Source organism: Vipera ursinii, assembly GCF_947247035.1.
Source record: "Vipera ursinii genome assembly, chromosome: 3".
Classification (NCBI taxonomy): domain Eukaryota; kingdom Metazoa; phylum Chordata; class Lepidosauria; order Squamata; family Viperidae; genus Vipera; species Vipera ursinii.
Genome location: NC_139516.1, coordinates 79,991,871 through 80,013,867, shown reverse-complemented (window position 1 = coordinate 80,013,867; position 21,997 = coordinate 79,991,871). Strand labels below are relative to the sequence as shown.

General features: G+C 39.7%; 1 protein-coding gene across 1 annotated transcript in view; it reads right to left on the bottom strand.

Annotated features, from left to right (window-relative positions):
* HS2ST1 (heparan sulfate 2-O-sulfotransferase 1) overlaps window positions 1-21,997 on the bottom strand; it is a 108,978-nt gene that overhangs the window by 29,761 nt on the left and 57,220 nt on the right. The window contains exon 2 of the mRNA XM_083360474.1: window positions 3,297-3,538. Coding sequence (XP_083216600.1) covers window positions 3,297-3,538 — 242 coding nt within the window. The remainder of the gene's footprint in view (window positions 1-3,296; window positions 3,539-21,997) is intronic.

Sequence of the window (21,997 nt, the reverse complement as noted above, 5' to 3'; positions counted from 1 at the left end):
GTTCAAATCTCCACCTCCTCCAGCACCTGCATGTTGAATGAAAAACCCCAGAAAAGTAAGGTAAAGGTAAAGGTTCCCCCGCACATGCGTGCTAGTCGTTTCCGACTCTAGGGGCCGGTGTTCATCTCCGTTTCAAAGCCGAAGAGCCAGCGCTTGTCCGAGGACGTCTCCGTGGTCATGTGGCCGGCATGACTAGATGCCAGAGGCGCACAGAACGCTGTTACCTTCCCACCGTAGTGGTCCCTATTTTTCTACTTGCATTTTTACGTGCTTTCGAACTGCTAGGTTGGCAGAAGCTGGGACAAGCTCAGCGTCCTAACCCACTGAACCACCACGTCCCTTCAGAAAAGTAAACTGGAGCAAATATTAAACTGCCCATTCAACATTCTTGATACCTTTTCTAGGAAAAGTCTACTATCACCAAGGAGCCTTGGTGGAGCAGTGGGCTAATGCCTCCTTAAGTAACACCAGCTGCCTGCAATTAGTGCAGGTTTGCATCCCACCAGGCTCAAGGTTGACTCAGCCTTCCATCCTTCCGAGGTAGGTAAAATGAGGACCCAGATTGTTGGGGGCAATAAGCTGACTTTGTAATAATGCCGCTTGAGGGGGGTGAAAGCCCTAATAAGCAGGCATATACATAGAATGAAGGCTATTGCTAAGCACATTGTAAGCTGCTCTGAGTCTTCGGAGAAGGGCGGGATATAAATGGGATTAAAATAAAAAAAATTAAAAAATAATGGCACATAAATACAAAAGACCTGGCCTGTACGCCTTTTTTATATTAGTATTTTTGTCTACAATCTTGCAGTAGTAAGTAACTGAAGTAACAATTAATGTATGTTGGTATCACTATATTTGATGCCAAAGCCTTACATGAACAGAGAATATTCATTTGTCATCAATTATTCAGGATCATATGCAGCTCTGCAAGTATTTTCACCACTACGTCTCTTTCATATTTTTACAAAAGCTATCACACACACACACAAACCTGTTTGGGATTTTGTTTTGGAGGAGTGCTTGAACGGGAGACTTTTTTCTAAAATTTTACTTAGGAAGGTCAGAAAATATAAAAGGATTTCTGCAGAATTTTTTTTTCCTGATACGTAAAAAGAAAGTATTCAAAAGCTATTTTTGAACTTCTGGCATATTAAAACTGCTTTACATTTTCAACCCAGATGCATTTTTTAGATGTGAAAGATAGAATAAATGTATCTTGACAGAGAAAGAACATCAGAAATCCTACAGGGAAAAAAGTGAAAATTGGGAGCTTCAAAAATTCTCTGAGATACAAAGAATAAGAATCACATGCTCAGAAAAACATATGAGAATAGCTTACAAATTTCAAAATTGGTGACAAATATGATAAAAAAACAAGTGCAACATTTTACTTTAATGATGCATGTGTCAACTTCTGAAAAGAGCCTGGCTGAAGCCATCTTTATTTTTCTAAGTTGCCACACAGATTCGGGGTAAGGGGGATAGGAAAACAAAATATTGCTAGACAAAACACTGAGTGGTCCCGTGGGAACCAAGGTCATTCCCATAGATGCTGGAAGGAGGAGTGAAGATGAATTGAAGAGTCCGTCAATTACTTTCATTGGGTAGCATAATCTATACAGGTAGTCCCCGAGGTACGAACCTGGCCATTAGGCTCGTAAGTCAAAAAAAACCTCTTCAAACGAATCACTTAATTTTACAAAAAAATTTAAAATGTTTAATTTTTAAAATCAAATTCATTAATTAAATCAAATGGATTGTTAAATGAACCAAGATCTGACTTACTATTTCCTCTGGTAACTGCCACATTAACTGAACTGGGAGGGTTTACCACCAGCCGCCGATCAGATGTTTCCAGTGAGCTGGCTCAAGAACTAAATTTCCTCCAAGGAGGGCTTGCAAGTTTTTTTTGTTTGCATGTACTTTGGGAACTGCTCTGCTTTTTAAGTACTGTACTTTGCAAGGTATTGTGTTTGCAAAGTCTAGAGTAATTAAAAAAATTAAAAAAAATACTTACAGAAGTAATTGTAGCACTCGAACACAGGCAGTAGCAGATTGCAGTGAAAGCAAAAACTTGTACCAGCTCGGCTCTTGTTTGGCTGTGTGACCAGGGACAAAAAAAAACAACCTTCTGGCTTCTCAAAGCCCCAAACAGCCCAGGCAAGTCACAGAGATAAAAATGGCCGCCACTACAATAGAGACTGAAATCAAGTCACATGGCTAGAGAGGCCCTGTTTTGGTCACAGTTTTGAATTTCTAATGTAAGTACCCTTTCTGAATTTGTTTTTGTGAAAGCTCACTAAATAAAAACGCTCGTACCTGGGGGATTACTAGTAGTATAGTAGAGGGGAGGGAAATGTTACTTTTAGTTACATTGACTCTCTAGGGAAATTTCAGAGTTGGTTTCACTTTTGACCTTGCCAATATTGTGTATCCAATAAACATGTGCTTTGAGGAAACTTCAAGCCTCGGAGTTCTGATTTATTTGGTTCCATTAGTCAGAACCTTGACAATATGATTTTTGCATATTGAGATTTGAGCAAAATAAGTTGCCAACATGATTTTCTGAGGAACTGTCCAGGTGTGCAATACATATTTAGGCAAAAAATAGAAATTCACCATATTTCTGTGGACATATAACTTGCCTTAAGAAACTCCTTCTTGATCATCCATAAGTCAGATAATCCATTTTGCTACCCTTGATAGCACATAAAGGGACATCATATGGTTAGCATTATTAAGACAATTATTCTTCTAGAATTTTGAAAAAGAAGGCCGAAGGGTAATAAGACTGACTAAGAACAAAGATGGAAAATGATCTGAATATGAATCAGTGGATTCCATCAAGAGGTTTGTATTTTAAAAAAGATATGACCCAGTTATGTACAAACGATGGAAATAAAGGATTAAGCCACTAAAAAAAGGCAAGAATTTATATCTGATATGAAAAGGAAAGAATGACCAACTGATGTAGAAAATACAGAAGAAGATGATTAATTCTGTTTTAAACAGTGAGAGAATGCCCTAATTTATCACAAAGCAAATACCTATACCATACCTACATTTGCCTTTATTCAAATTTAAGTTCAAGGAAACTAGAATGTAACATAAATCAGACATGAAAACTTCCACTCTAATTCTAAGTCAGGGATTTTATTAGAACTTATTATTTTGTTGTTCTCCACTGGGAGTTTAGGCATCACCTCACACACACAATACTTTATGATTGATAGAGAAAATTGTAAGTAAGATTAATGAGCAATGCAAAATGTAATATCTTAACCATGGTAACTTACTTGATCTTGTAGAGACATAACAGGATTGTTTTTGGTTGTGTTGATATGAAGAACATGATACTTATTCTTCGCACAAAGATCATATGCAATGTTTGTGAAAGATGTACTTGCAGTTTTAGGTACCCGATTGTAAATGATCACTACATCATCATCTTCATCTGGAATTATTAGATCTGATCGAGAGCCATCTACTGTATGGCGCTGCTCTATTTCCCGAACTTCGTGTTTTGCAATAGCCCTCTCTGTGAAAACAAAGCACAGAACAAAACAAACACATCTTTAATTCTGCCATTTATTAGACCAATATAATTTCAATTTCCTTTTACTAAGTGTTGGATCATATGATAGATTAGTCCAGGGGGAGTTGAAGTCCACAAGTCATAAAAGAGCCAAGGTTGCCTGCCCCTGGAGTAGGGTAAGTGACTTTGGTAAAACCATGGCTAAAAAGGAGCTCCTTAAACATCTTAAATTTGTAGCTATATCTTTAAAGAATGTTACTTTTTCTAAAATGAAGGCACTGCATGCCATCTCAACCTGAATGGAAAATTTAGGCACCAACTGTATGTAGTGATTTGTTTCTTGGTTATATTAGTGATTATGGTATATCATACATTCTTGGCTATTATGTATTTTAACATTTGCATTATTGTAATTGTTTTTATTTTATTTCTAATTTTGTTCGCCATCTACAGTCACTTGTTGAGGTGGGTGGTCATACAAATAAATAAAATAAAATAAACTACAGGAAGGGGAAACCCATAAGGTATATTAAAGGTGGCAGGGTTATGGCTAGTCTTAATCATAGTTAATGCTAAATGTCATAATTTGGAACCGAAACTATTCAGGGTTAACAAGAATAAGAAAAAAGATCACACAGTAAGACTTTTTTCACATATATCCTACAAATAATGACTATAAACTATCCAACACTTTGCAAAGGCAGACAGTTGAAAAGATACTGCACATAATATGAATTTTACAAAACATTAGCTAGTGACCATTTTGGATTTAGTCAATTAATTGCAAAAAGGAACTGAAATTTAGATAAAATGAATCCTGTGCTTATTTTAATTCAGCGCTGTCCCTTGTGTATGATATTACAATGATTGGCTTTGCAAAATCCAATTACAAATTAATTGCAAGTCTGATAAGAAAAGAAGTGGAAGTACTTTATGACAATAACATCATTAAAGATGTAAAATTTCCATCCTGAGTACAAAAACACAAGCCACAAAAAAAGAAAGGAGCAAATGAAGCAAGTAGAAAAGCTGAAATGGAAATCCCAGAAACTGGGACAATATATATTTTTTTCAGCATCTTTCCAAGTAATTGCTAAATGAATTTATCACAAAACATAGCCAGGACTATCATCCAAATGAATGTACCTTTTCAATATATGGATGGGGGCCGTAGTAACTCTTGTAGTTAGGACACTGAGTCAAAAGACCATTGAGAGGTCAACAGTCAGCAGTTCAAAACCTGAGAGTGAGCATGTCACAGAATGAGCTCCTGTCAATTTGCCCCATCTCCTGCCCACCTAGCAGTTCGAAAGCATGTAAATGCAAGTAGATAAATAGGTACCACTTCAGTGGGAAAATAACAGGGACATGAAAGAAGCCCACTTGGGCATCCCCTGGGCAACAGTGATATTACCAGCTAATCCTTTCAACCCAGAAGTGCTTTGGTAGGTGCTTCCAACACGAATGCAGTAGTAGTAGTAGTAGTAGTAGTAGTAGTATATATGGAGGCCTGCTGCTCCTAGCTGCCCTGAAGATAAACTGCCTAGCAGGCTGGTAGTTAGTTAACTACCAGCCCAACAAAGTTTAATAAATATACTTTTTCCCTAATGATTATAGTAGTCCTCATTGCAATTTCTTAAACTGGTCAAGAAGATAGAAATACTGTCTTTGCAATGGGAGAGTGTGGAGAGAATATTGGGATTTTAGGGAAGGAATGGGCATCCTGAACTTCTCAAAGTGTAGATAAAAAAAACAAAAGAGAATAACAGGGAAATCTGAAATCAATGGAGTTACACTCCACCCAGAAAAGGGAAATCCAATGTTAGAAGTCATTTTGAATTTCTGGAAATAATATGGTGGGATTTGGGGTGGGGTAGGGGTGAGGGTGTAAAAACAGGGAGACTGAAATGGCCAGAAGAAAAGCAAGACAAGGAAGGTTGACTCTGCCTTCCATCCTTCCGAGGTAGGTAAAATGAGGACCCAGATTGTTGGGGGCAATAAGCTGACTTTGTAATAATGCCGCTTGGTGGGGGGGGTGAAAGCCCTAATAAGCAGGCATATACATAGAATGAAGGCTATTGCTAAGCACATTGGTTTGTGCTTAAATTGTAAGCCGCCCTGAGTCTTCGGAGAAGGGTGGGATATAAATGGGATTAAAATAAAAAATAAATAAATAAAAAATTAATCGGTTGAGATCTCAAGCAAGAAACAATACATTTGTTTGGCAACGGCTTGTTGGATGGGAACAGAGAAATGTAAGAGCAAGAAAATGGGCAGCACAATCAATGTCTTGCATCATTTGTCCTTGCCATCACCATGCAATTCCCCATCTGGAGAAGAGTGGGGCTTTCAAAGGAGAAAAAAAAACTGGTTCCCGTCCCCAAATATAGTACACGCTCAGAGTTAGCCCACAAGTAGGAACAATATAAGTATTCTGTTACTATATTTGCCTTCTGTGGCACTTATAGCCTTGACACGTACAAGCAAGCAAACAAACAAAAAACCCTCACACCATCCGAACAATAAAAATTCTTTCCTGAAAACAAGAAAAAGAGCAAGTAAAACCTAACATATATAATGAAATGCTCAGTCCCGTTAAAAACAGGTGGCAGATACAAAATATATATTTTACAAAAGCTACCTTTTACAGATAGGTTTTAAAAAACGGTGATCTCTTTCATTTTTTTCTCAGTTCACTACTCCCTTTCTTTTTTCCTTCCTTTCTTTGTCTAAGTTGTTCCCTTGTTTGTGCTTGCATTACATGCAAATTCATTCAATTGTGAAGGATTCTTGTTGCTTTTTGTTGTTGTTAGTTGCGAAGTCATGTCCGACCCATCGCGACCCTATGGACAATGTTCCTCCAGGCCTTCCTGTCCTCTACCATCTTCTGGAGTCCATCTAGGCTCATGCCTACTGCTTCAGTGACTCCATCCAGCCACCTCATTCTCTGTCGTCCCTTTCTTCTATTGCCCTCAATCTTTCCCAGCATTAGGCTCTTCTCCAGTGAGTCCTTCCTCCTCATTAGGTGGCCAAAGTATTTGAGTTTTAGCTTCAGGATCTGGCCTTCTAAAGAGCAGTCAGGGTTGATCTCCTCTAGGACTGACTGGTTTGATTGCCTTGCAGTCCAAGGACTCGCAGAGGTCTTCTCCAGCACCAGAGTTCAAAGGCTTCAATTCTTTGGTGCTCAGCCTTTCTTATGGTCCAGCTTTCACTGCCATACATTGCAACTGGGAAGACCATAGCCTTGACTATACGCACTTTTGTTGACAGGGTGATGTCTCTGCTTTTTAGTGTGCTGTCTAGATTTGCCATGGCTTTCCTCCCAAGGAGCAAGCAAGCATCTTTTAATTTCTTGGCTACAGTCCCCATCTGCAGTGATCTTAGAGCCCAGGAAAATAAAATCTGTCACTACCTCCATTTCTTCCCCATCTATTTGCCAGGAATTGAGAGGGCCAGATGCCATGATCTTGGTTTTCTTAATGTTTAGTTTCAACCCAAGTTTTGCACTCTCCTTCTTCACTCGCAACAAGAGGCTCTTTAGCTCCTCTTCACTTTCTGCCATTAGAGTGGTATCATCTGCATATCTTAGGTTGTTGATGTTTCTTCCGGCAATCTTAATTCCAAATTTTGATTCATCTAGCCCTGCCTTGTTGCTTTTAGTTCAGTGTTATTTAAGGATGGCAGAATCTTAACATTTTGCATCTAAAAGCTGGCGGGAAAAGAAAGATGGATACTAAAAGGAAAAAAAAGGAACTAAAGAAAAGTTAAAACAACCTGTTGTATCTACATTCATTTGACAAAGTAAGTCCACCCCAATGAAATGTTTCACTTTTTCACCCAATTTTAACATATAATAATAATAATTTAATTTCTATACCGTCCTTCTCCCGAAGGACTCATCTTCATTTCAACAATATTGAGAAAGGGACTTATCAACATCTCAATACGAAGTACCCAGATTAACAGAATAAGCTTCTTTCGTATCAATTCAAACACCATAATTAAAACTCTGTCTCAGGAATCTTAGTATTCCCAAGAAAAGACAGAAGATTCCAACTGGCTTGATGATTTTTCAACTGTTCTTATAACCTAGACATAAATAACTACTCCTCTTTCCTGGACTGTCACCACCAACAGGTTTCTTGTCAGGATTTTACAGATCAGACAAGTTGGAACATGATTCTTGCACTTTCAATTTTTTCCTGTTCTTAAACTGTCAAGAAAATTGCCTTGTACTACAGACCAGATTCTAGTCTGAACAAATTTAGCATAGTTCTACTTCATTACAAGATCACAGCTTGCTTCATTTTCCCTATCCCACCAACTCAGCCTTCTCTGTCTATTTTGTATCTGTTCTTGAATAACACAGATTTCTACTTGCGCCCCAAGGCAAGATTAGATTTATTACAAATTAGGCATGTAAAGTATGCACCAAAAAAACCCTCAATATCTTTGTGCTTCTATCATTTTTTTTTCTGGGAGAAAATACCTGACCCTAATATTGCTATGAACTTGAAAAGGAAAAGGTAAGACCTTTCCTTTATTTGCCACAAAATTCAGCAATTTCCTGAAAAGCTGGCAGCAAACAACTTGAGAAGTATTTCAATTACTCCAAAAGGAATCAGGTTAAAAAAAAAACAAAGCCCGACTTATTAAATGTTACTGTAAATCTTTAAGGCAAATGGATGAACTTTATTTATCTAAAGCCAAATCTCACAAAAATTATACAGCCCAGTACGCTCCCACAGAGAGGGCCTCCTCAGGGTGCCACCGGTCAAAGAATGCTGACTGGCGGCCCCCAAGGGGAGGGCGTTCTATGTGGGCGCGCCGGATTTATGGAACCATCTTCCGGTCGAGCTCCGGATGGCGCCTGACCTCCGCTCCTTCCGGCGCGATCTAAAAACTTACCTCTTCAAACAAGCTGGCCTGGCCTGATGGGATGGGGTTGGGTTTTATTAATGTGTTTTAACCTACTTTTTTAATGTGTTTTAACTTATTCGTGGGCATTTTGTTTAATCTTTTTTAATTTTTGTATTTTGTCTTTTAATATGTACTGCCCTGTTCACCGCCCTGAGTCCTTCGGGAGAAGGGCGGTATACAAATAAAATAAATAAATAAATAAATAAATAAATAAATAAATAAATAAATAAATAAATAAATCTTATTTTATACTTTCAGTTGTGCTTTCTTTTTCAAGTATCTTGAACGTGACATAAAATGCCTTTCAAAAATGTAGGAAAATCATTAAAAAAAATCTGTCATGTAGAGTATTACAGTACAATGATTGGCTCTACGCAACTTTATGAATCAAATGTTTCATCAACCTTCAGTCCAAAGCTACTGTTGGGGAGCTCTGATATCCAACAATGACGCCATTAACTGTACACCGCAGATATGGCAGCAAGCATGAAAAAGAAGGTAGGAGGGCTCCTGACGCTTATCGTATTCTGCCAAGGTGAAGGAGGATTTGAAGCAGACTACATCATCAGACTATGTTATCAGTCTATAATCAGTCTATAATCTATTGGGTGGATAACAAGAACACAGTTGGATAACATGCAGCCAGCTGGAGACACTGAAGTGTGAAAGCCAGATATCAGTGTCACTGTTCAGATGGCAGAAGTGATCTAAGCAAGCAGTTGCCGAGGTCCACAGACAAAGCAAAACACACACAAACAAAATGCTAATGACAAGTGGTTCCAGTTCAGGGGTGATTTGCCACTGCCTTCTCTTCCAAGGACTGAAACACTCACTGCCCAAAGAGATCTAGCTGGCGTCTCTTCCCAGGACAGGAATACAACTCGGATTTCCCTACTTCTGGGTAAGCATGTTAACCACTAGAGTCTAGACCAGTGGTGGCGAACCTATGGCACGGGTGCCAGAGGCGGCACTCAGAGCCCTCATGGCTGAATGCATCCCAGCACGGCTGGTTTTCCTCCCGCCCATCCCGTCCCTTCTGGCCTTGCATGCTCTCCTTTTCCCAGGCACGACCCACTGCATCATCTCCTCAGCTGTTGGCCAACCATCCATCTTGGAGGCGGCTTCTTTGAACTGCTGGCGATGGGCTGCAGAGCCCCAGAATGCGCTGGTCAAGGGGCCAGCAGGCTTTGGCTACTGACGAACACTGTTGGCCCCCATGCGCTCGCTTACCTCTGTGTGCAGGGTTCGATGGTGTCAGGCAGCAGCTTCCCCAGCCCTTGCCTTGCCCCATGGCAATGGCACCCCCACTCTGCCTCGCCTCACCCCACAGGATGAGTCTCCTGTCTACCATCCCACCTGCCAGAGACCTCCTGGAGCTCCCCCAACCCTGCCCACCCCTCAAGTGTTCCTCCCCACGAGCAACAGTGAGGTAACCACACCCCCTTGGCCACACCCACCCAATCTTCCATGACCACCACAGACACACACACCCAGTAGGCCATACCCACCTGGCACCCAGCAATAAATAAGTGGGGTTTGGGTTGTAGTTTGGGCACTCAGTCTCTAAAAAGTTCACCACCACTGGCCTAGACCAAACTATCTCTCCTAGGTTGGCACAACACTCCTCAAAACAAAATGTGTTTAGGGGATCTAGAGATAGAAGGACAAATACTTGATTTTATTATACCAGCTGAATTTTGGGCACTTCCTCAGTTAAAAGAACGAAAGAAAAAAAAACCCACACTCTAAATTTATATCATTTTTTTCTAACTTTATTTACTTCTCAGCCTGATACTTTTCTCTGGCCTTGGGCCACTTTTCTGAGTAAAGTTTTGGCAATACCATTGCAAATCTTAGTTTAATAATTACCTTACTCTCCATGAGAGAGTACACAAGCACAACCTTGGCAGCTAGCGTAAGCAGCTCCCACCTTGTAATTAAATCATTATTAATTTTGAACACATATGCAACAGTGGTAACTGGACTGTGTAAATCAAATCGAGTTACTGGATTTAATTTATGCACAAGAGTGAAAGTGAGATTTCTGAAATGTTAGTTCAATGACATCCTACTAGGTAAACACAAAAATGACTAATATTAAGCAGCATTAAAGTGAATTAAACGAATATTTGTTTATTGCATACATACACTGTCTTTTGACTTGTAAAAGCACATGTACAATGTCCAAATTAAATACTTTAAATAAATATGTTTAAGCATAATAGGTATTTATCAAATTAATATATCCACTCACAAAAATGTGACTTTGGGTGGCGTTTGAAAAGATGTGTTGATTTGTTAACATTAACAATCAACAGATCAAAATTTAGTTTAAAAGTATGATTGGGGAAAAAAGGTAAAATAGCTATATTAGTCTCCCTTTAATTCTTTGTCGGTAAATTTAAATTTAATGTGAAAAAAGGTAGTTTCAGGATTTTTCAAAATGCTGGATGAGTGGAAACTAAGCTGTGCTAGGAAGAACACTTCACAGTTTGGGAGAAATACATTGCTCTCCTTCACAGCAATAAAGGTCTAGCAGGACCACACTGAAAAGAGCCTCACCTGTTGAATTCCAGTAACTGGGCAGGTTTATAGCAGGAGCATCAATTTCTCAGTAAGTCCTAAACTCAGGAATCTACATACTACTAAAACTCTCCTGTTTATCGGTAACTATCAATTGAGCGATGGGAGTACCAGACCATCTTATTTGTCTCTTGAGAAACCTATATGCGGGTCAAGAAGCAACAGTGAGAACTGGACACGGAACCACTGATTGGTTCAAAATTGGGAAAGGAGTCCGGCAAGGATGTATACTGTCGCCCTGCCTATTTAACTTATATGCAGAGCACATCATGAGAAAGGCAGGGCTAGATGAATCAAAAGTTGGAATTAAGATTGCCGGAAGAAATATCAACAACCTGAGATACGCAGATGATACCACTCTAATGGCAGAAAGTGAAGAAGAACTAAAGAGCCTCTTGTTGCGGGTGAAGAAGGAGAGTGCAAAACTTGGGTTGAAACTTAACATTAAGAAAACCAAGATCATGGCATCTGGCCCTCTCAATTCCTGGCAAATAGACGGGGAAGAAATGGAAGTAGTGACAGATTTTATTTTTCTGGGCTCCAAGATCACTGCAGATGGGGACTGTAGCCAAGAAATCAAAAGACGCTTGCTCCTGGGGAGGAAAGCCATGGCAAATCTAGACAGCACACTAAAAAGCAGAGACATCACCCTGTCAACAAAAGTGCGTATAGTCAAGGCTATGGTCTTCCCAGTTGCAATGTATGGCAGTGAAAGTTGGACCATAAGAAAGGCTGAGCGCCAAAGAATTGAGGCCTTTGAACTGTGGTGCTGGAGAAGACTCCTGCGAGTCCCTTGGACCGCAAGGCGATCAAACCGGTCAGTCCTAGAGGAGATCAATCCTGACTGCTCTTTAGAAGGCCAGATCCTGAAGCTAAAACTCAAGTACTTTGGCCACCTAATGAGAAGGAAGGACTCACTGGAGAAGAGCCTAATGCTGGGAAAGATCGAGGGCAATAGAAGAAGGGGACGACAGAGAATGAGGTGGCTGGATGGAGTCACTGAAGCAGTAGGCGTGAGCTTAAATGGACTCCAGAAGATGGTAGAGGACAGGAAGGCCTGGAGGAATGTTGTCCATAGGGTCGCGATGGGTCGGACACGACTTCGCAGCTAACAACAACAACAGCAATTGAGCAACATAGTGCATCATAAAGCAACCATTTTTGAAATAAGGTACCTCAGAGGGGCTAACTTGCAGAATGCATCCAAACTCTGGAACTCATTACTGAATTTCCCTGGGGACTGAAACTTGGCAAAGTTATGGCCACTGCTAGGCTCATCCACAGTCACAAGGTCATCATTTCTAACCCTCCCTGCCAACTTCCCACAAGAAGGAAGCTGGCAGGAAGCTGGCAGTCCCAGGCTAGCAGGCAGGTAAATGGCTGCTGCCACATGAAGGAAGAAGTGAGAAGGTGTTCAGGAGTGTCATAGTGCAAGGGTCCCCAACGCCCGAGCCGTGGACTGGTACTGGGCTGTGGCATGCCAGCGACCAGTCCATACAAACAAGCAAAGCCCCATCCGTGGGATGCAGGCAGCACACAAAACCACGCACTCTCCGGTCCGTGGAAAAAACTTTCTCCGTGGAACTGGACCCTAGTGCCCAAAAGGTCGGGGACCTCCGTCATAGTGTGTGTTGGGGTGAACTCATGGAGGTGCATGAGATCTGTTTTGCAGGTCAGGAACAGCACACAGCTGGTTTGGCAGGCTGCAGAGAAGGTGCTACGAGGGTCAGATAAAGTGCACAGGGGTACATGGTGGTAGGTAAGGAAATATCTCTAAAATGAAGATCCAATGGGTCACAGAATGTCTAGTTTCAAATAATGCTTTATGGTCACAATACCACTGGTACCTAACCCCTTCTCTCTTGTTAACCCCACCCCCTCAATTGTCTCTACGCAATCCAATCCATTCCCAAATTGCTAGGCTCCTATGTTTTTACTACCCATCCAATACAATATGGTTTTTTTAGTCTTATCAGAAGAATTACTCTGATTTGAATCCTCCATATGGCAGGGACTCTATAATTATGGCATCAGTTCCATTTCATCTGTTTTAGTCAGCCAAGAGAAGTAAGATCAAGCAAACAGAAAGAGCTTTCATATCTCCGCTCTTCAATATTTATTAGATATATAAAGAGATCTATATAAAGAGATAAACAGTTAGCAATTACTTCTCTGTGATTTGCTCCAATAGTGTGAATCTGACTTTGTTCACTGTGAGTCTGTAACAATTCTAATACTCTTCTCTCAGCTAAATCTCTGCAAGACATGTCACAGCCAATGTGTCTAGGCAGGATTATATCTTATATAATAAATACATTTATTAGCAAGGGACCAGGCATTATAAAGCAAGATCTTAAATTGGAGGGCCACCTTTACTGTCACCTTGATATCTTTGCTAGGCCACAATTTGAAAGGTTGGGAGCTCACCCAATCTCCTCCCTTCTTTCCCTTATAGCCAAGCTATGGTTTCCTCAACGTATTAATACCTGCCGCTATTCCATTAATATAATGTTTACTAGCAGGCCGTGCTCTATTCTCTGCTTTCACTATTTCCCATGACCAATCAGTAGCAAAACCAGTAAATAAAAACAATTCCTACCTTCTCCTTAAAGCCTTATTGTACTCCAAGGAAATAACACTGCAAGCACATATAAACCCTATTATTGCCACCTCCTGGAAGATGATTTCAATTCAATTAAGTCACAATAAAATCATAACTTCTAGTCCCATAAATCATCCACAAGTCCTTTTAAATTGTTCTACAGTATTATAAACCATTGTTCTTGCAGAAAAACCTCAAAACACCCGTCAGCGAGTCATTGCAGCAACAAGTCTCTATCATTAACACAAACAATTCCAAGGGACGAGATTAACTTCTGTTCTACAATCATCACACTATCCCATAGTATCCCTATCATTTTTGAAGAGATTTTTCATTAATGCACAGTATCCTAACAAGACTCCAGAATGACTCATCTGTTTCCTATGGCCCAGGCAGTAAAAACCCTAAAAATGTGAAATCAGGACAAAGAAAATAAATTCTCCTCCCAGTAAGCCACAACTCACACTATCTCCAAATTCATCCTTAATCTCTCAACTAAGCCTGCATCTGACCTCCAAAGAAGATTAATACAAAGGAATATCCATAACAATTTTATACAAGCTCTCCTCAGCTGCGTGATCTACTTTTTCCTTCCCTAAAATGTCCTGATAAAATCGAAAAATCTACTATCTGTGATTCTGTGTTCAGAAACCAAATTGATTCACCAAAAAATACTTACATCTCACTCTTCCATTACGGAAAGCCACCAACCTTGTCAAAGAATCAGATAAGATTACCGTTCTTTTAATCTGGACATCTATTCCAACACTGACTGCTGTCATTAATTTAGCTGACATACTTGAAAGACAATCCAACAAATAATATAATAGCAACATAAAAAGCTGATCTCACTTTCCTAAATGCAACATCTTTAGAGCTATCAGTATAAATTGAACAATATTGATTTCAACAACAGATGTTTTCAAGAGCCTGAGTTTAGATTCAATAGCCCAGAATTATGTCTTCTTCCCCAACCCGTATAAATTCATTTCTACCATGAAGAATATCAACATGCAGGATAGAAAGCAACTCTCCTATAAGGTGGATTATAATGTCAAATTTAGCAGAATTTAACCAAGGACAGACTTTTGCAACATGGGAATCATGCCTAGCATATTTTCCTTTAAACAGTAAATTCCCAACACTTTGCATACAGCAGTTATATGGTTAGCTGTATATGTACCAATTCTAAATTTTATATTTAAATGTTTGGAGGCAGGATTAAATTTATATCCCAATCATTTCTAGGAATTGAAGGTGGCCTTGTTTAAGTTGATCATAAACTCAAGAAACTGTTTTGAAGTGAATTAGATCATTAGTCTTCTAATAGCAATATTTCTTAGTTAGGCTGATAGTGACTTTCTAAGATTTCAACGGGAGTCTTTTATTTTACTATCTGGAGAAGTTAGGGAATAAACCAAGGAATTTGTATGCAAGGCACGTTTTATCCTTTGAACTGAAGTGTAGAGACAAAGTTGGGTGCTAATACTTGGGCAAGTCACACTATGACACCCCACTAAGAAGTTGAAAAGATCCTGGATAGCATGCAGAATAGCTAAGACAGGTCTATGGTAATAGGCAACCTGAGAATTCAATCTAATATTAACATATGCATTATTAGGACTTAAGACAGTCAACAACTCTTTAAAGCCAAAATAGAAAAGAAAGAAAAACATGCAGTAGTAATGGTACTGCTTTAAAACATTTATTATCAGGAATAGGTGTATATAATATTCCATCTGTATGGGCTGAAGATAACAGATAAGATGATATACTGTTGACTTACCTGAAGAAATATTTCCAAGTGTAGTAAAATAATGGGTTTGTAATGATGTTCCCTAATAGAAAAGTACATTGTAAATCCTACATGAACTGCTTGGAGCTGGCACTACTGGTAGAGCAGTGGTAGCAACATCTTACCTTATATTCATCTCATGAAATTAAATAGCATTAAAAATAAATTGCCCTAGACCCCATTACAGGTAGTCCCTGACTTACAGTTGTTCATCTATCTATCAGTTTAAAGTTATGACAGCCTTGAAAAAAATGACTTGAGATCATCCACAAAGTTGCAACTGTTGCACCAAACCTGTGATTGCAACTGGGGCTGTTGGCAACCCGTTCGCTTTTACGAGAGTTATGTCTTGCAGTTTCGTAGTTGTGATTTATGACCTACTCAACTGGCTTCCGAGAAGAAAAATCAATCTGGAAAGTCAGATTTGCTTAATGATTGCACTTAATAACCACTGTAAAAATAGTCATAAAATTGGGTCCAGTCATGTGATGACTCACTTTGTGACTGCATTGGTTAGTGACCAAAATTCCAGTCCTAACTGGAGGACTGGAAGTCGAGGATCACCTGTAAGACATGAACACATTAGGAGCCAATCCTCATAATTTATAAATAATTATAAACACTTTATCACAAATAGAGTTGGACTAATGAATCAGTGTTTGCTAACAATGTCCAAAGTATTTATTTTCTCCAACAGCAAGTAAAAACATTTTGACATAAGAATGCAAATAGCACTGCTCATAGCTTATGTAGAGAGTTATTTTCACACTCCAACACACACACCTGGTGCTCTCTATACTAGTAAGCAAAGTCAGCTAAGACAACTCCAGCTGGGTTTTGATATCATTAAATACAATTTAATGCAGCAGCTGCCTGGAAATTGGAGCTAGTGATCTGAAAACTTTAGTTTTATTACCATCAGATAACCCACTCAAGTATCACATTTGTATATATACAAATATTTATATAAGGAACGAAAGAAGTTCAATAGTTAATTTTCAATTAAATGTATTGCCAAATGCCAGCATGATCAAATGCTATAATTCATCCTATTATATTTTGTTCTGTGCATTTTTATATAGCTATTCTGGACTTCAAAAGAAAAACAGGTGCACGTTTAATTCATACAGATTTATTACAAGAACATGCATGCATACACACAACAATATATATACAATATGTTGTATATGTGAGATGTTCTTTTTCCTTTTAATCTTTATATTCTGTTCTTTCTCAGACTGTTTTTCAGAATATTTAAATGGATAAAATTCATTAAAATTTTAATTAACATCTAATTCAGTGTTGGTTCATTTTGCTTATATACTCTGCATAGCAATCACAGCTGTGCAGCATAATATATTTATCACCCCTCCTTAATTTCTCACATTATGAATTTTAAACTAGGACATTCATATTTATGGTCTGCGATAGGGACTAATGCCTATGTGAAGTATGTGCAAATGCCCAGAAAAACATGCTATTTCTTCGTTCTGCTGATGTCTATGTCTCATAATAGGAATTATAATGTTTAGAAGGAAATTTTAAATCACTAAGCATGGCTGTTACACGGCTTTCTACAATGTTCCACTGCATATGACTACCTGATGACTCTTTTCTGAGAACTGAGTGATTCATTATACATATGCATTGTGAATCAATATTCCTTTTAGCAGGGAATCACAGGCGTGAAGATTGCAAGAACTTCAAAGTTACCAGATCTTCAGGCAAAATAGCCAGCCATGTGTACAAAATGCACTATGAAATGGGAACTTGGCTCACAGGGGTTATCACTTACTACATAATAAGATAATTAGGTCAAACTTTGAGGGGGGGATTCTTTTGTAAATGTTTAGAAGTATAGTTCCCATTTTCCCCTCTGCTCCTAAGATAAGCACTGCAGTTTTTGACCAGCAAAGAAAGCAGAGAAGTATGGGACTTGACTACACATGCATCCTTTTTTTAAAATAAAAAAATAGAGTTGTATCATTGTGTATGAAAGGTATGAACAGTAGCAAGCAAAACATGCTTTTTAATTGATTGAGGAAAACTGATCCAAAGTTACATAATTGTTTGTGTGGCAAAAGTATATCCACCTCTAGGATTACAAGTTCACTCGAAGGTGTGATGGAATCTACTAAGGGGAAATTAGAGGCAGGTATTTTAATTAATGAGTTGCAAAATCAGGTGCAATATGAGAGGTCCTGTATTATTTACAGAACAGAATTCTGTGTATTTACTTCCAAAATTCTGATCTCCATAACACAGATTTGTAACCTTGAACAAAGGATATTTCTGAAACCAGTTGTAAATGCAGTGTGTAATATTGCAGGAAATCTCAAAGGCACCCACTGTAAATATAAGGAACTAAAGAGTCCTCTTTTGCATTGGTGAATGTCACGTTTTCTTGAGATCACCATCAGGATAACACTGAACCACAATGGTGTGCATGGCAGGCTTGCAAGGAGAAAGCCACTGTTCTCCAAACAGAACATTACTGCCCATCTACAGTTTGTGAAAGATCATGTGGATAAGCCAAAAGGCTATTGGAAGAATATTCTGAGAGATCAAAATAGAACATTTTGGCTTGAATGAAAGTGTGGCTTGGTGACCTGCATTGCAGCAAAAAACCCTTATCCCTATGGTAGGGATGTTTACGCCATATTTATACAGAACTGTTGAAAATTTAAAAGGGTTCGCAAGCTTTTCGCAGCAATATCTCTGGATGCCCAACCTTACAGAGACTGAGGAGAGCTATTCCTTGAAATAACACTAACTGACATGAAAATCACTCTTACAGAACGTACACAGAAAGACTGTGGTGGACCTAGGAACCTCTAAGAACAAATAAGAGACAAAAAGCACAACAATTCATAGGCTTATTTACTGAAAGTCCAATAACACCTTTGGAACAAAGGTGGCATCTGGCCTAAGAATCACATTTCCTGAGAATCACATTTCCCATACTTGATCTTAGCCAGAAAGCTAAGAAGTGGGAAAGTGCAGGGTGAGTGGTTCAACAGGAAGTACATTGGTAGAATTCCATACATCTTTCTGCCTGATCTGATGACTACAGTACTAGGAATGCTACATTAAGGAATACCAAAATTACGTTCTATTGTAGAGCTGGACATTTTGTTGGGGAACACATAGTAAATTCATTATACTTTTATGAAAATCTTTGTTAATGGCAAAAAAAACTCCACTGAAGTTATTATGGTGAGCTGAGATGGCTTGTGTATACATTTTTTAAAAAAAGAATATAGTTAATATTGGGTGCTTTATAGTGTCAGTTTCAAAAGTACGTAAGCTGATATGCAGCAGGAAGGCGATTATTATAAAGTAGGTTTATTTCTTCACCGATACCTTCTGTAACCTTTCCAACATCTTTCAGAAATGTGAATAAGGGACAAAAAGTCTGGGTGAGAAGCAGACCACAGGAGGTGGCTCCACAATGGCAGAAGTAATTAAGTGTCTTTCGGCTTTTGTCTAGAGGATTATCCACTTGTGGGTGCTCCTGGAGTCCTGACAGAGCCACTTATGGCAAGATGTGTACTTTTCAGTGCTCATCTTAGTAAATGGATATCTGTAGAAGTTCCTTAAGGATGTGCTTTATATTTAAACATTCTGTGGGCACAACACAGTGCTATTGTTCCACACAGATTGTTTAAATGCACAACTAGTAACAGCTTTTCACATACCCATTTATGTCCACTGCGTTTCGCATATCCAATTCTGTACAATGTTTTTCATTCTTGTTTTGTTTCACAAAATTACTGCAATGGATTTTGTCCATAAAACTGTCAGTTTCTATTTGCTCAGGCAGAATAAAGCCAATACCATATATTCTAAAAGAAATACCATCAGGCCTAGAACACTGGATAAGTTTGATCAAAGTATACATTAGTGGTTAAGGCAAGAATTCTCAAAAACATTATTGCATTCAGCAATGACAAGCTGTAATTTTCTCAGTGTTTATTATCTGACAAATGGATAGAGTGGAAAGAGGGAAAAGATTCAAAGAGCAATACACAGATAAAAAAATGCATCTGTTAAGAGAAACACACCAGCTGGTAAAGAGAGTAGATGCTCACTAGGGCTTTGGGGAGTTAATCCAGTTCCACACCAGATTAAACTTCTAATTAAAACAGCTTTCCCTGTCTGCATATAATACATTCTGGCTGCAAACCAGTTCTTTTCACATGAAAAGAGATAAGTCTTTCTGCTTGATCGGAATACAAATATTAAATGTTTCAATTATATTTTGCCAAGGCCCTACTAGTATTCTGCGTATCCATTCACACATGTATTTCAAGATATTGAAGCTTTCTTTATTGAAGACGCTCTGCTAAACAGAAATTATGTGTTGTGATTCAGGGTCAGCCTGTGGGTTCGGCAGTTGGGTTGGACGACTCAGAGGAGGAGGGGGGTGTTGAAGAGCTTGCTGAGGGGGTTGGAGAGCTTGCCGATGAGAGCCCCCAGCCAGGCCCCTCCCACCTGGTCACGACGGAGACCCAGCTGTGTGAGCCTGACAGCGTGGATGAAGATGACCCACAGCTGGCCCTGTTCAAGGACGCCCGACGCAGGAGGCAATCAGGAGTAAACAGAGGAAGGCAATGGGGCACCTCGGAAGGAGGCAGAGAGAAGCCACGCCCTGAACTGTATGAAAGGGGAATGCGTGGGAGGGCTGGTTTGCTGAAGGCAACCGCTTGAATAGTTCCTGTTTCATAGCTCCTGTTTCATGGTTCGTGTCTTGTTTTGCTTTGTTTTATGTTAATAAATTTGGCAGGCTTGGTTCCAGCCTCTTGCCGTTTGTAAAGGGGTTGTCCCTGCCTTTTCTGCAGGGCCGGTAGCAGGCTGGTACAGAACATCATGCTTCTGTGTCTTGCATAATCACTAGCTTATTCCAACAGTCTACAATTCTTTACAGTTCATACTTTCCTTGCATGAAATTGCTCTTGCATATTAAACAAAACAAGCATTAGGAATTACCACTTACTAGTTTATGAATATTTAATTTTCAAAGGAGGACATACTTGTGTTCTTCCTTTAAATTATAGTCTTCCTATAAACATAGTGTTTTTCCTTAATGTCAAAATATTTTAGTATTTACTGTTCATTTAAAGAGCCCAAGAGAAATCATGTTGAACCCAACAATGAGGAATTTAGGAAGGTGCTTTATATGCTAAAGGTAAAGTTCTGTGTTAGCCTAGAGCAGTGATGGCGAACCTTTTAGAGACCGCGTGCCCAAACACAACCCAAAAGTCACTTATTTATTGCAAAGTGCCAGGGCCGCATAAGCATTGTGGTATCTTCGGGGGGGGCGCGGCAGAGAGGCGCCTCCAAGTGCCACCTCTGGCACGCAAAAACTGAGGGTGCAAAAATGGGCCACTGTGCTACAAGGTGCAAAAACAGCCACTGCCCCACCACAGGGTGCAGATACAAGGCACCATGCAAAAACTGGGCAGGGCTAGTGAGTATCACGCAGGCACTAGCCCCGCTCCATTTGCAGCATGTGCATGCTCGCGGCCTTGTGCGTGCATGCACACATGTAAAATGCTTCCTTCTCCCTTTTCTTCCAGTCCACCAATCGACAATGGTTGATGACCTCTGCTCTACCACCTCTATTTGAGCTTGCTAGTCAGCTGCTTTGCCTCCTTTGTGCTGGACGGGGCTCCTGCTCCAGGCAGCAGTGGCAGCCTGATGGATCTGCTGCTGGTGGCGGTGGCCTGCATACCAACAGAGAAGGCTCTGAGTCTTCTAGAGTCCCAGGGGTAGGCAACCTTGGCTCTTTTATGACTCGTGGACTTCAACTCCCAGAAAGAGCCAAGGTTGCTTACCCCTGGCCTAGATCCTAAATTGAGTAGGAATACTGTAGCTCCCCCCCCAAATACATCCTATTGCCTGATTGTTCTATCTGCGTATAACAGAACTGAATTTACAGTATGAACCACTAACTGCAATCTTCTATAACAGATTTACTAAGATACAGGGAGTCCTTGACCACAATTGAGCCCAAAATTTATGTTGCTAAGTGAGACATTTGTTGGGGTTTGCCCCATTTTAAGACCTTTCTTGCTACAGTTGTTAGGTGAATCACTGCAGTTGTTAAGTTAGTAGCGCGGTTCTTAAATGAATCTGGCTTCCCCTTGACTCTGCTTGCCAGAAGCTTGCAAAATTATCTGATCACATGACTCTGGGACACTGCAACCCTCATAAATACGAACCAGTTGCAAAGCATCTGAATTTTGATCGTGTGACCAAATGGGATGCTGCAACGGTCGTTAAGTGTGAAAAACGGTCATACATCGCTTTTCCAGTGATGTTGTAACTTTGAACGGTCACTAAATGAAGTGTGGTAAGTCGAGGACTATGTGTAATTAGAGATAGGGATGTGCTGTCTTTCAGATCTGGAGCTTTTCAAAGAGGACCTCTGTGCTGGACTTGTCGACACCTCCTTAAAGGAATTGTAACTTTTTCCTGGGTTCACATGGTAGACATGAGATCCCAAAAAAATATGTGCTTGAAGTAAGGAGCAGCTGAGACTATGTGATAAAGTGCTCAG